The 13,895-nt window shown below is 39.2% G+C and overlaps 1 protein-coding gene across 2 annotated transcripts in view; it reads left to right on the forward strand.

The window, feature by feature from the left end:
• celf3a (cugbp, Elav-like family member 3a) overlaps positions 1–12,664 on the forward strand; it is a 46,937-nt gene extending 34,273 nt beyond the window's left edge. For both annotated transcript variants that reach the window (XM_040122743.1, XM_040122744.1), the window contains 10 exons: positions 906–1,034; positions 2,249–2,328; positions 3,445–3,588; positions 4,998–5,142; positions 5,746–5,895; positions 6,161–6,220; positions 6,815–6,919; positions 8,569–8,712; positions 8,918–9,050; positions 11,836–12,664. In XM_040122743.1, the coding sequence (XP_039978677.1) occupies positions 906–1,034; positions 2,249–2,328; positions 3,445–3,588; positions 4,998–5,142; positions 5,746–5,895; positions 6,161–6,220; positions 6,815–6,919; positions 8,569–8,712; positions 8,918–9,045 (1,085 nt within the window). In that variant the 3' untranslated portion in view covers positions 9,046–9,050; positions 11,836–12,664. The remainder of the gene's footprint in view (positions 1–905; positions 1,035–2,248; positions 2,329–3,444; positions 3,589–4,997; positions 5,143–5,745; positions 5,896–6,160; positions 6,221–6,814; positions 6,920–8,568; positions 8,713–8,917; positions 9,051–11,835) is intronic.
• Positions 12,665–13,895: the final 1,231 nt, after the last annotated feature.

Consider the following 13,895-nt stretch of genomic DNA (forward strand, 5'->3'; position numbering starts at 1 on the left):
CAAAGAATCATGTTTTTGCACGTTTTAGCTTGTTTACTACAATACACACATACTATAAATTGGTGTTGACCATTTTGCAAAGCCAGCAGTTCCCTTCCATTTCAGTATTATCTGACAATGAACTTGTAGTCACTTGAAATTCGCTTGTGACGGATAACTTATCACCTTCAACATAAATGGTAGATATGAAAGATGGCATTGCCCAGACTTGATTACAGAAGTCAGTGTGTTATTGTGCTGGGTGGAAAAGCTCTGATCTTTGAGAGTCGGCACTCAAATCAACCCCATTAACACACTGTACAAGCGTTCTTCTCCAATCAAACCACATTTTCAATCACAATTTTGTGTAACACTTTCATCAATGTAACAAAACAATAAAGACAATGAAATGTTCACTGTGACTGATTCTGCATCTCAAGCTTCAGATCTCCAACAGACGATTTTCATACAGTGTTTTTCGTATGGTGTGTTTTGAAGAACAGTCTGCGGAAATGGTAACATGTCCGTGTGTGTAGTGAACGGGCTGAAACATGCAGAAATGCTCATCTGATCCTTCACTGACGGGGACAGACGGAGCAGCTTCTCTGACAGCACAGAGGGTGACAAACATTTGAGTCACCGCCAGATGCTGTTTGTTTGTAGTGATGTTCATGGTACTGCACTCTGGTGGCGCTCTGAAGTATGGCAGGCTGACATCCACCCTGCTTTGAAACTGCTTACCACACTGTTGTTTCTCTATTATTCATGCATGTACAGTGACATGGCACTTCTCCCTTTTCCCCCCTTTTTCACCGCCCGCACCGTCCTGTCTCATAAAACATCCATTCCCACTTTTCCCCTCTTCGATCTCACTCACACTATCCCTGTTTTCTCCCCTCCCATCTTGGCGATCTCCTTCCCCTTAGAAGACAGGAAGCTGTTTGTGGGTATGCTGGGAAAACAGCAGACGGATGCCGACGTGAGAAAGATGTTCGAGCCGTTCGGCAGCATAGAGGAGTGCACGGTGCTCCGCGGGCCTGACGGTACCAGCAAAGGTAACGTCATAAACACAAGATACAAAATTAAACAAACTACTGTATAAACAGCATATAACAAAAAAGTGTCATGCATAACATTAAAGCATGGCAGAGGATAAAGACACTAAAATTTAAAATAACAAATCATGACAACACAGGCTGCTGTGTCTACATTACATTACAGACTTACGCAAGAGAAGTTGGAATATGCAGATTTAATCATGGTAGATAAAGTATTACTCATTAGTGCTTCCAACCATCTATATTCTTTCCATTTCTTTGAATGAAAACACTTGTTTTTAAAAACTATAACAGACTCAGAGTATCCCTCATCATCTGGTAATCTGTTCCAAATTTCTGCCCGCACACATTGAAAAGTTGAATTTTATGAATTTTGACTAAGTTTAGTATTATACTGGTGCTGGCCCGTTGAACACTCTAACACCACTAAATAGACTGGTGCCTGGGCATTTAGGCATTTATACACAGACTTACTTCTAAGTCCTGAACCCTGTGAGCAATGTTTGACCACTTTTGTGATTTGGTACGCCCTGTATTTAAATTGATGCGATAAAACGTAAAATATAATCTTATGTAAATTACACAGAGTGATTAGACTGCCTAAAATCAATAAATTTTTAAAAACACTAAATTCACATTTATTTTTCTCAGTTATTAAAAATGATCAGTGCTCAGATGATTTTGGAAAGCTTTACCACCCTCCACAATTTCCAAAACACCTGTTTCTCAGGTTCCCTTTCGCTTTTAAAGTACTGTCGTGTGAAATGGTTGCAACTGGAGTCCAGATCATGACTGTAAACGAGACGCTGACTTTGCCCCGAGCAGTAGGCTTGCAGCACATTACCATCACGTGGATGTAAATTACTATTGTCACTAACAACAATGCTGATGATATTTGCCATGTAAATCAAATTCTGGCGACAGCTCAAACACAGATGCTAAATTTTTCTGCGTTTGTTGCATGAGGCATGACTAATGGTGCAATAGGTTTTATGGGTCATGGCTAATGATGCGTTTTGTGGTTTACGAGCTGTGATTGATGAAGCAATGAATGTTTTGTGGACCACGTTTAATGATGCCTTAGTAACTGATGAAGCACTAGATGTAAGATGGCTCCTAATGTATTTTTAAAGGGAAGTAGTTTCTTTATACTGTGTGTGTGAGCGTGTGTCTGTGTGAGGCCACGTTTAATGGTGTGTCATTTCATGTAGGGTGCGCATTTGTAAAGTTCCAGAGCAACGCAGAGGCCCAGGCCGCCATCAACGCTCTGCATGGGAGCCGTACTTTACCTGTAAGTCCCCCCTACGGACACACAAACACACACACATACACACATACTTGTCTTACATTAGCTGCGAGGACACTCACCAACATAAGGCATTCCGTAGCCCCTAACCCTAACCTCAACCGGATTCTAACCTAAACCCTAAAACCAAGTCTCAACCTTCAAAAAGCCCTTTAAAGTTGTGAGGACCGGCAAAAATGTCCTCGCAACGATGCTTTCAACCCAAAATTTGTCCACACAACCACGGAAAGACATGTACACACACACACACACACTAACACGCGCGCACTCACACACACACAAACAGGAACTACATAGCTACAACTAGTTACACATACACATGGTTACACATAAACTCAAATAGAAACACTCAGATGCTCCAAATCCAGTCATATAGACACTCAGCCTGGTGACTCAGCTAACAGTCACCACTTCTCATTTCTGTCCCCCTCCTCCACAAAAAACACACACACACACACACACACACACACACACACACACACACACACACACACACACACACACACACACACACACACACACACACACACACACACACACACACACACACACACAGAATAGAGGACAAAATTGTTGGAAAATGTACTCATCTGTTTTCTTCTGCTGGAGGTGATTTGGACTGTGCTTTGGTGCAAGTTCACTAAATTAAAAGAACAACTGTATTTATGTGAAAAATACATATTTATATTAGGTTGTTTTTTTTTTTAAACAATTTATATGAAAAATTTGTAATTTTAGCTTTGTTGTTGTCTGATAGCTAACATGTCATAGGAAGTGTAAAGCTAAAACTGCATTATAACCATTTTTTTGTTTTGATTTTATTTATTTATTTATTTATTTTGGCCTTTATTTGATATAGAACTGGTGTAGAAGTGAAGAGAAATTAGGAGAGACAGAGGCGATGTGACTTGGAACAAAGGTCCCTGGCTGGACTTGAACCAGAGACATTAAGATAACATAATCAGCATCGTCAGCACCCCCTAAGCACCAGGACGGCCCGTGCACTATTACCTGTTTTAACAGTGCTGAGTGGTGATATTTTCTTCTGATGTGGAGACCGTCAGACAAAAGGAGTTATGATCTTCCACGTTGCCTCCACAGGGCGCCTCGTCCAGCCTGGTGGTTAAGTTCGCCGATTCGGAGAAGGAACGAGGGCTCAGGCGGATGCAGCAGGTGGCCTCTCAGCTGGGCGTCATCAGTCCCATGACCCTGCACCTCGGGGCATACAACGCCTACACACAGGCTGTGAGGAACACAAACATACACGCTTCTTTAGAAACACACTCCACCTTTCGCAAAGACACACCTAAGTGTTGCTGAGAGGTCTATATCTTTTTTTTTTTATTAAATTCATATCCATAATGAAAAGCAGAACAAATAACCTTACATTTTGGTTTCTGTTTAGTTTGTTTTTTTTTATGCTCGCCTCTTCTCTTTCCCTGTCTGTCTCTCCCTCTCTCTGTCTGATGTTAACTCTAACTCAGCATCAAGACGTGTTTGGATAATTAAGAGAGAGATCAAGCCTGAATCTGAACCTTGATTTGTCTGTGGTGCAAAAAAAGGATGGGAAGTCCTGAGTTAACAGATTTTTTTTCCTCATGTAGACGTAAAAGTACTTTTACAGAAGTAAAAACGGATGTGACAAAGAGTGAAAATTATTTTAGTCAAAATGTACCTAAAGAAAAGATCCATTTCTTGGAAAAGCAAACCGTACTAAATGTGATACATTCCATGTGATTGTAATGGAAGAATTTTAATTTCATACTAGATGATCTTAACTGGAAAAATTACGATTTACAGTGTAGAGTAAAGTCACATTACTGCTCTTGTCTTCGCTAATTGACCGTTTAGTGCAAATGGTTTTAGATTTGGCTCATTAACATTTGTTCAATTTGTGATGCCTAAGTAGGCCTGACGACGTTTTTACTCTGCAGTGGATGTGCTCCCCAAGTACTGTACTTCATTTCATAATTTGAACCAAAATATAAACATTACATAAAATAAAACTGCTGACAAAAAAAAAAAAAAAAAAGAATCATCAATAAAGTGCAGGTCCCATTGAAGACTACACAACAGTAGAAATGTAGTCAGTTATTTTTATGCTCATAAGTTTAGAGCAGAATTAAAGACAAATTGTGACCTTGATATGGCCCTAATGACTGATGACAAAATACTGTGAAGCGTCCGCGCCGGTTTGCAAAATCAGAGCAGGTCACCAAAGGAAGCTGGTGAGTGTTATGTTGAAGCGGGCGGAGACGTGGCCTTCAGATACATTGATTCCTGATTGAGGTTCAGTCTGGAGCCATGGCAATTATATTAAACAGGTTGGATTTTTATGACTGGATCCTGTTATTGAGCTGGGCAATAATGACAATCTGAGCATAGTGCGTCTGTCTATGATTGTAATCTACAGAAATCACTCACGAAATGTCTGATGCTGAGCCTTTTCACAGTTTGTTTGGATTTTGAAAGTCGTCTGGTGTTTTGTTTTGCTTTACAAGCCTGAGATTAGACTCACACACTCCCAGCTTACGCTCTACGCACAACAACACGGACACATTGCTCTCAACTCCAAATCTCCTGGCTCCCTCTCTCCCCGCTCCTCTCCCCTCCTCCCCTCTCAATTACAACCTCTCTCTCTCTCTGTCCTCCAGCTGATGCAGCAGCAGGCCCTGGTGGCGCAGTCGGCCTACCTCTCTCCTGTTGCCACGGTGGCGGCAGTTCAGATGCAGCAGCTCGCCGCCCTCAACCCCAGCAGCATCATTGCCACGCCGATCGCATCCATCACCCCCTCCTCAGGTAATGAGAGGCAGAGATGTCTGGCTCCGGCTGGCCTTGATTAGATTTCGGCCTGAAATATGAGGACAGATACACAAGGAGAGGTTGACCTAAGAGGACAAAATAACAAACATCTATTTTGTATTTTTTTTCTTTTACAGACTGTCATGATGTTAGCCATGTTAGCTTTTGCTTTCAAGGTTTAAAAACCGTAAAACCCAACTGATACTGTGTGTTTGAGGCTGATGCCAATATTAACATTTGAGATTTTTGTGACTTATATTAAATTTTCTTTACATAAACACATAACATACAGCAACATTTTGACAAGGATCCCTTACATTTGCTTTTAAAGAATTGTGACAAAGATATGTACTGAACGAGACATCTTACAGGTAAATGACAGCAAATAGTTTGTTTTTTTTATTATTTGATTAATGACTAAAAGAATTGATAATCAAAACTGGAAATCAAATAGTTTTATGTTGATTGACAACTGTATTAGTCATTTCAACACAAGTCTGTACTCATCTGCTGACGTTTTTGTCAGCAGATTAAGCATTTGCTGCTGTCATCAAACTACAAAATCTAATAAATAAAAACATGCCCTAAACGTGTGTGCAGGTACCAGCACTCCACCCTCCATCGCAGCCACACCCGTTCCTGCTCTGCCTCCACCGATTGCAGTGAACAGCTACCCCTCTGTGCCAGCTCCACCCAACGGCCAATCAGCAACTGAAACCCTGTACACCAACGGGGTTCATGCCTATCAAGGTACAGCCCTCACATTCTAAGTCAAGAATAACTCTGACTTTCCGTCATAAAATGTTCCTCCGCAGATTCACAGGCCTCCTGTTCTGATGTGCGACAGTGAGGGTCTAATCAGGAGGAAATGAAATGAAACTAAAGCACTAAATGTTATTTGGAGCGTGCTGATGTGCTCCAAATAGCATTTAGGATTTTTTTTTCGTGTGTGTGTGTGTGTGTGTGTGCGTGCGCATATAAAGTGGTTTGTGACGATATATTTACTGTGTCACAGCTCAGAGTCCTGTCCTGGACCCCCTACAGCAAGCTTATACAGGCATGCAGCACTACACAGGTGAGCCTCACAGTCTCAGCACTAATTCTGTTAGGTGTGTGCGATAAAAAGCTATAAACTGTAGTTTATTTATAGAAGTGCATTGCTCTGTACTTGTCTTACTGCTGCTACCGATAATAAGCTGCATATACTATTTGATGTATCAATGTTTCAATCAATGATGTACAAACGAACAAATAATCTCCAATATTAGTGTGATATTCTTTTTCGTCACATTTTACATAAGCGTTGACCACTGGAAATCAGCTTTTTTTTCTTTTTACTTCCTAGAAATAACTTTTCAATCTGTGTAACCAGAATGCAAAAGAGTTTTACGTAACATTATGGAATAGAGCTACATTACGTCTGCCCAGGTCTTAAGGAGAAATTTCCATCCAAAGTCAGAACACGTATATTACAAAATGTAAATAACCTGCAGCTCTGTAGAAGGAGTCGCACGTCAAAGACTATATGCAAAACATCTGCCAGGTTTAGCAAATCTGGAGGTGGGAATGCAGCACAGTCAGATGTTGTTTTGAGGATAAAATGATTAGTTTGCAATGCTCCGCCTGCCTCACCGCAGCTCTCGGCTCACCTGTTTATCCTCTCTGTCAGCCACCTACCCCGCTGCCTACGGCCTGGTGGGACAGCCGTTCCCCCACCAGCCCACACTGGTGGCCCAGCAACCGCAGCAGCCGCAGCAGCTGCAGCAACGGGAAGGTAAACTCAAAGAGCTGTGCACAAGTGTGGAATAATCATATCTTAGACAAACATTTTTTTTTATTTTTTTTTTTACAAATCTTTTAGCACTTTTGCCACAAAGCGCACATAACTTTACATGGCAGATAATCATTTTTGCAAAAAATGCACCTGTGTTTTACAAAGTTGATTGTATTTTATGTTTTTTTTTTCTGCCATTCTAGGTATCTGTTGGTTTTCATTCATTTTTGTATGATATGAAATGAAAATATTAGCAGACCTTTATAACTTTCTTGAATTATATAATGTATCAAAGTAAAGTCTGCATTATTCTTTGTCAAAACTATGCCTACAGCTGACAATTATTTCCATTATTGACAAATCTGAACAGTATTTTTTGACCATTTGAATATTTGTCTAGTCCATAAAATGTCTGAAAATGTTGAAAAATAAAAGAAAAAGTGAAGTCGTTTTGTCCGACTAACAGTCCAAAAACTAAAGATGTCCAATTTACTCTGCTGTAAAACAGAGAGAAGCAGCAAATCCTCGCATTGGAAAAGCTGGAACCAGAGAAAATTTAAGGTTGTTGCATGAAAAATGGCTGATATTACTCAATCAGTTGTCAAAATTGTTGCAGATTAACTTGTCAAATGACTAATTGATTAACTGACGAATCCGTTCACCTCTAGTCAAAACTATATATTTGTCATGCCAACATTGTCATAATGCAGTGCAGGCTTTTCAAATCATTCGGTACTTAAACTGCATTACCAAGCAACCATAATGCAGCACAGAAATGACAGAAATGAATGTAGACTTGATCTTCACTGTACTGGATTGCACAGCAGTCTGAGAACAGATCCTCAGTCCATATAACACTGAATTGAAAAAACACATCCTAAAATCCAACCCTGTATTACATGCATTTGAAAACGGTCAGCAAAAATGTAAAGTGTGAATGATCTATATTTAAGAAACGTTGCAAACCCAAATGTTTGGTCCTTTAAAGCCCACAAAAGACCCAATCTGTGAAGTTGTTACTGGTAATATGGCCTTAAGTTACATTTTCCTCAAATATCGGTGTATTAAACACAGATTCAGAAGTGTTACAATCATTTTGTATACAAACAACTTGAGCTCTTTGTTTTTAAAGGAATAGTTTGACATTTTGGGAAATATACTTATTTGTTTTTTTACCCGAGAGTTAGATGAAAAAAATGAGAATGACTCTTATGTCTGTATGGTTAATATGTATCCTGAGCCTGGAGACAAATAGCTTAGCTTAGCATAAAGACTGGAAACAGGGGTAAACAGCTAGCCTGGCTCTGTCCAAATCTAACACAATCTACCTACTAGCACCTCTAACTCTTGGCAAGAAAACAAATAAATGCATGTACCAAAATATCTAACTATTCTTTTAAACTGCTTTTAATACTTGATTTGATTTCCTGCTCTAGTATTATGGTTTGGTTTTTGCAGTTTTCTTTTTTATTTACCTAAGCTAAGTAAGGCATCTCTGAGTATCAAGAGCTCCATAAATAAAAACTAACTCGACTTTGCAATTTTCCCCAGTGCTTCCTCAACACTGCAGTTTTTCACTTATCTCCTAACCTGTCCTTTCTTGTCATGTCATTTCCACGTCCTCCTCTCTCTCCTGTCTTTGCGGAAAGGTCCCGAGGGCTGTAACATCTTCATCTACCACCTGCCACAGGAGTTCACTGACTCTGAGATACTGCAGATGTTCCTGCCCTTTGGAAACGTCATCTCTGCAAAGGTGTTTGTTGACCGCGCCACCAACCAGAGCAAATGCTTCGGTGAGTCACGGTGATGGTACCAGAGGTGGTAGCGTCTGTGATGGTTATTGTCACCTTGTGGTCTTCAGAGACTTTCTTTCTTATGTGACAAAAGACATGTTTTTTAGCTTTATTTGCATTCACCTTTTTTCCCATAAATGATGCTGCTGTTGCCGCAGCATGAATGTTTGGGTTCACCTCTTTCATTCCATCCTTTCCGCCTCAGGTTTTGTGAGTTTTGACAACCCATCTAGCGCCCAGACTGCCATCCAGGCCATGAACGGCTTCCAGATTGGCATGAAGAGACTGAAGGTGCAGCTGAAGAGGCCCAAGGATGCCAACAGGCCTTACTGAAGGAGGTGAGTTGCTGTATATTGACGGGGAGGGCCCGGGGAGAGCTGGGGGAGGGATTGATAGACAGCTGCAAATGCGTCTGGAAGTTAAAGAGACAGAGTGGATATAACTGGGGGCTCAGTACTTAAATGGCTATCTTTCATGTGGAACTGAAAAAGTCAATAACCCTACAGTAGATTAATTTTACTGAGGTGGCAGCACTCTGAAAATACCATCAATTTGAAATGCATTACAGGGATCAGAAGATAACTATGTTGTGTAAAAGTGGCCCGTTCTTTTTTTTGCTCAGTATGTAGGGACAGTTTTACACTTTTACTCGGTTCAAATGTTCTAACCAGTGTTCTGTCGCAGGGTTGAACGCCAACTACTGTTCGTCATTAATTTTTTGTTTTACTTTTCATTTATTGTTTTTGTGCTGTGCCATTTGCCATTTTTCCTGAAAAAAACATCACACCACTCTCAAGACTGTCCCGTCCATACATATATCGTGGAGACGTGCGTCGCTATGGCTATGGTTGCCTAGCAACCGCTAAAACCTCCCCCCTTCCTTCTCACCGCGTTGTAAGTTAATTGGCCTGTGTTGGTTGCTGTGGCGATATTGCCTGTGATGGTTGCCATTAGCAATTTTTATTTTGGGCCGTTGCCTTGATTCACCATGCTCAACTGCATGGCGGGTTACTGTGGCGACCATGAACTGTGTTTGGTGCGTTGTGAGTTTCCTCTTATTATTTTGTCCTGGTTTTTAATCCTTGCAAACACTGATCAATAACTGTCACTTTACCTCAGCATCTGTAAGCAACTGATTATCATGACATGCTATTTCTCTTTTTTAAAGTCCTCTAAAAGCTTCAATGCTAAGAGCTAAATTAGCCTGTTGTCCATTAAATATGGATATATTAGAATTTTTTCCTTTTAGACTTCTTTGGTTTTGATTACTTTCCTTTTTTGTTGTCTGTCATGATTATCATTCTTACATATCCCCTCTGTTTAGTTGGTTGGTGTGGTAGTTTTTCGGTGATGCAGGGTTTTTGTTTGGTTGTAACTCAAATCCAAGTGACTTTGTGCCTGAACTTTGTTTGGTTTTTGTGAGACTGAAATTGTACTGAACGTGCCCCTGTACATGGTTGACAATATAGTATTTGTGTACAGTATGAGTGATTCTGCGTGTGGCTGTGAGGCAAAGAGGAGACGTGTGCATTTATATTTGTGCGAGTGTTTTGTGTTGAGTAGATGTGAAGACTATGTGTGTGTAAGTGAACGTGTGTGTGTGTGTGTGGGTGTTGTACCAAGTGAGACACTAATCTTACTCTAGAAGGTTTTGGGTAAAGCTGTTTGGTTCCTGTGACACGTGCTGCTGGCTGAGGAACTGCATTCCTCTGTAGGAATTCTGGATCACAAAAAAACATAAAATAATAATAAAAAAAATAACAAGAAATAGTCATATGGAAATAATATAACCCAAAATGTCCACTTCATGTCAAAAACAACCAAAGAATTCACAATGTGTCTCGTGCAAAGGAAATCTGCAGGTCATTAATATGACTAAAAAAGGTTTTTAAAAAAATAATTGTCATGTCTTAAAAAGCCTGATATTCAGTTTCTAAGGAAATTAAATATTTTCCCTCTAATATAAATCAAAACTCGAGGATATTTCTGGTCCTGAAAAACAAAACTTACATGGTTTGAATCATTTTTAGGCTGAAAACCCAGACATATTTTGGTACAATTTCTCTGTACCACTATAACACTTACACTTATATGACAAAATAATAATTAATTTTACTTTAAACACCCCTTGACGTACAGTTTCCCCCCTTTTTCTCCCTTAAGTATGTTTAAGGCACCACACTGTGTGACAGTATCATACATACTCTGTATCAGCTTGTTTTAACTCTTCATTGAAGCTAAATGTTGTTTGCACTGAGTGAAATATTCAAACCCAACCCTCTATGTTTATTTTAAAGGATACAAATTTACATCAAATGTAAAATATCCAGGATTATTTGTGCATAATTTTATTGAGACTTCCCTTAGATTCACCCTGACATAGGCTGTTTGATATCTTTACATATTTTGTTGTTTCAATTTAGAACCAGAATGTATAGAAAATAAAATGGGTTTGAACAAAGTTGGAGAGTAATGACTGTTTGTTAAGGGTTTTTTTTATTAGAATCAATATTTAGAACTGACAAGTGATTCACATTCACTGCTCTGATACACAATTGGTATTAAATATAGATAAACTTTCATTGAAAAAAATGAATTAAAAAGTGTTAACTAGTTGTTTCTGGAACCTGCAGATGCCATTTGCAGCAACCTGCTCCACGAATACACTGTTTGGTGGATGATTTGAAAGGCTGAATCTCAAATCTTACCTCCCTGAGAAATCACAGTTCGGTGAACGGCGACGGCTCTGAGTATTATTAGAATAAATGCGAAATAATCTCCAACTGTTTTCTAAAATTTGGAGAGTTAATCCCCCTACCAGAATTCCTACCGTGCATGTTCTGAATTAATTTGCCTGCCAAAAGATAAGACAAAGTATTTTCTAAGAACGTGCATACACCTACAGCAGTATGACTGTCACTATTTGAGTTGCATGGACACTAGTTGATAACTTGGACTCCCCCTGAGGCATCAGTGCAAGCAGTGTGTATTGCAGACACCACTCCACTTCCAAAGTCTTAAATGTATGTGTTTTATGTCTGCGATCTGGTATAAAAATGCTTTGTGTTCTTCTTTTTTTTCTCTCTCTCTTTCTCTCTCTCCTCTTTTTTTTTTTACCTCCAGGAAAACCTAAGAGTTCAATCAAGAAAAACCACTTGGGATGCCCCAGCCTTTTTTGGTTGTTTGACCAACCGTATAGCACAGGAGCAACACTTCACAAAAAGCAGTATCACGTGTATGCGCTTACAAAAACAACAACAGCAGCAACAGAAGCAGTAATATCAGCAACAAATACATCTACAGAATCAGCATCCACAATATCCGAAGTGCTCCAGAGTTCCTACTGTATCATTCCACAGCTGGATTCATTTATATTATGTACATATTCTATTGTCGGCAACAAGATCTACATGTTAAGAAAAAGCATATCACTGATGTTATTCTACTAAACAGGGTTCTGATGTATAGTGTGATTTGTGGTCTATGGCATTAACAGAAGGCCAGTCTACACAGTCAGAGGCAAAAGAAAATAATATTCTGTATGATTACCATTGGTAATATTGTTATGTAGAGTTAGTTTTATTATTTATACGTAAATTAAAAACAAGGGTTAATTAAGCTGGAAGAGAAATGGATTTCCTCTCAATGTACATACCTTGGTTTAAAAATGGAGTTAAAAGGACTTAAAAACTTCACGAGTTAAGATTCTCTGCTGCCACTACTTTTCAAATTAACAAAGCGGAAGGAAGGGCTGGGAATTTTTCTATCTTGATTTTTTACGTTTAATTTATTTGGTAATCAATTTGATGAGGGGAAAGATGTGAAAATTTCTTTTTTAATTTAAGAGGAAAAAAAGAGGATTCCTGTGGTCTACAAGACAATGAACACACTTATAGAGTTTTTAATTACATAAATGTAACTATGGAAGTAAAAAAAACAAAAAACATAATGTTTCTTTATTTATTCTCTACAATCTCTGTTTTAAAACATATGTCTTTAAAAGAAAATAAAGTACAATTTAGAAAAAATTGTCAGTGTGAGAACTCTCTGCTTAACATGTTATTTACCGAATACCTTTGCCTTTTTTCTGGTGTGACAAATCAAATGTAAATCAGAAATGACATTTCTTTCTTTCATTTGTTTAAACAGACAACAGAATAGACAAAGGTTGCCTCAGTGTTTGGGTGTTTGATCCCAGGGGAGTTTGCTGCTACCTATAGGCCTGAAGTGGTATTGAAGAAAAGTGGAAAATCGTCTGAGCTCGAGTCCTGGTTGCATTTTATACCTGTGGACCAAACTGACCGAAACTTACGTGAAGGAAAAGATAGAAATACTTTTAGTGTTTTCATATGGAGTTTAATTACAAGCCTGTAGACAATGCCTATTATAAGTGGACACACTTATGTAAAAGCCATCGATAATACCAATGCAGCAAGGTCCCACCATGATTTACTGATGACCCTGCATACATAAATATCCAGCTCAGATATGTAGATCATGGAAAAGGCTGGGGTGTGTGTAACCACAGCTGGGGTGTGCAGTGAATCTGTCCGTGACAGCATTTTGGGTTTGGTCTGATCAGTCCAAACATGCCTTGGCCCTCTTTGGCATGCCTGTGTCTATGAGGGGTGATTAATGCCACACACCCACGGTAGGATTAGGAAACATTGCTATTCTGCTGACGCTGCTGCTGTAATTTGAGGAGAAAAAGGGTTTAAAAAAAAAGACTGTGGTTTGAGAATCTACTATTATTAGCTAAGTTGGGAAAAATTAGTCCATGCATGGCCATAGGGTAAGGAAAGCATTCAAATGTGTAGGTAAATTACTTGCTGTTCAATATTAATTTGGATAGCACTACACAACAAAGTCCAGGTAAGCAACAAAAAGACAGAAAACAGTCACTACACAACAATGGGAAATGGCAAATGGTTAATTGGGAAAAAAAAGGAACATCAGGGACCCCATGCGTGTTGACAGACACTTGGAATGTATTGTTATTAAATGATCGTGCTCGATATTTAAAAAGCATGGTCTTCTTCGTCACATTGCAAAAGTATAGAAAAGAATTTGAGCCATTTAACAAGCAGCCAATGTTATTTGGATGTGATGTTCGGGGATGCGCAATTAAAGAAATTTAAACCACCATAATTATCTCCTGTATTCATCACAACAGACTTTTTATT

The sequence above is a fragment of the Xiphias gladius genome, chromosome 24, assembly GCF_016859285.1.
Source record: "Xiphias gladius isolate SHS-SW01 ecotype Sanya breed wild chromosome 24, ASM1685928v1, whole genome shotgun sequence".
In the NCBI taxonomy this organism is placed as follows: Eukaryota; Metazoa; Chordata; class Actinopteri; order Istiophoriformes; family Xiphiidae; genus Xiphias; species Xiphias gladius.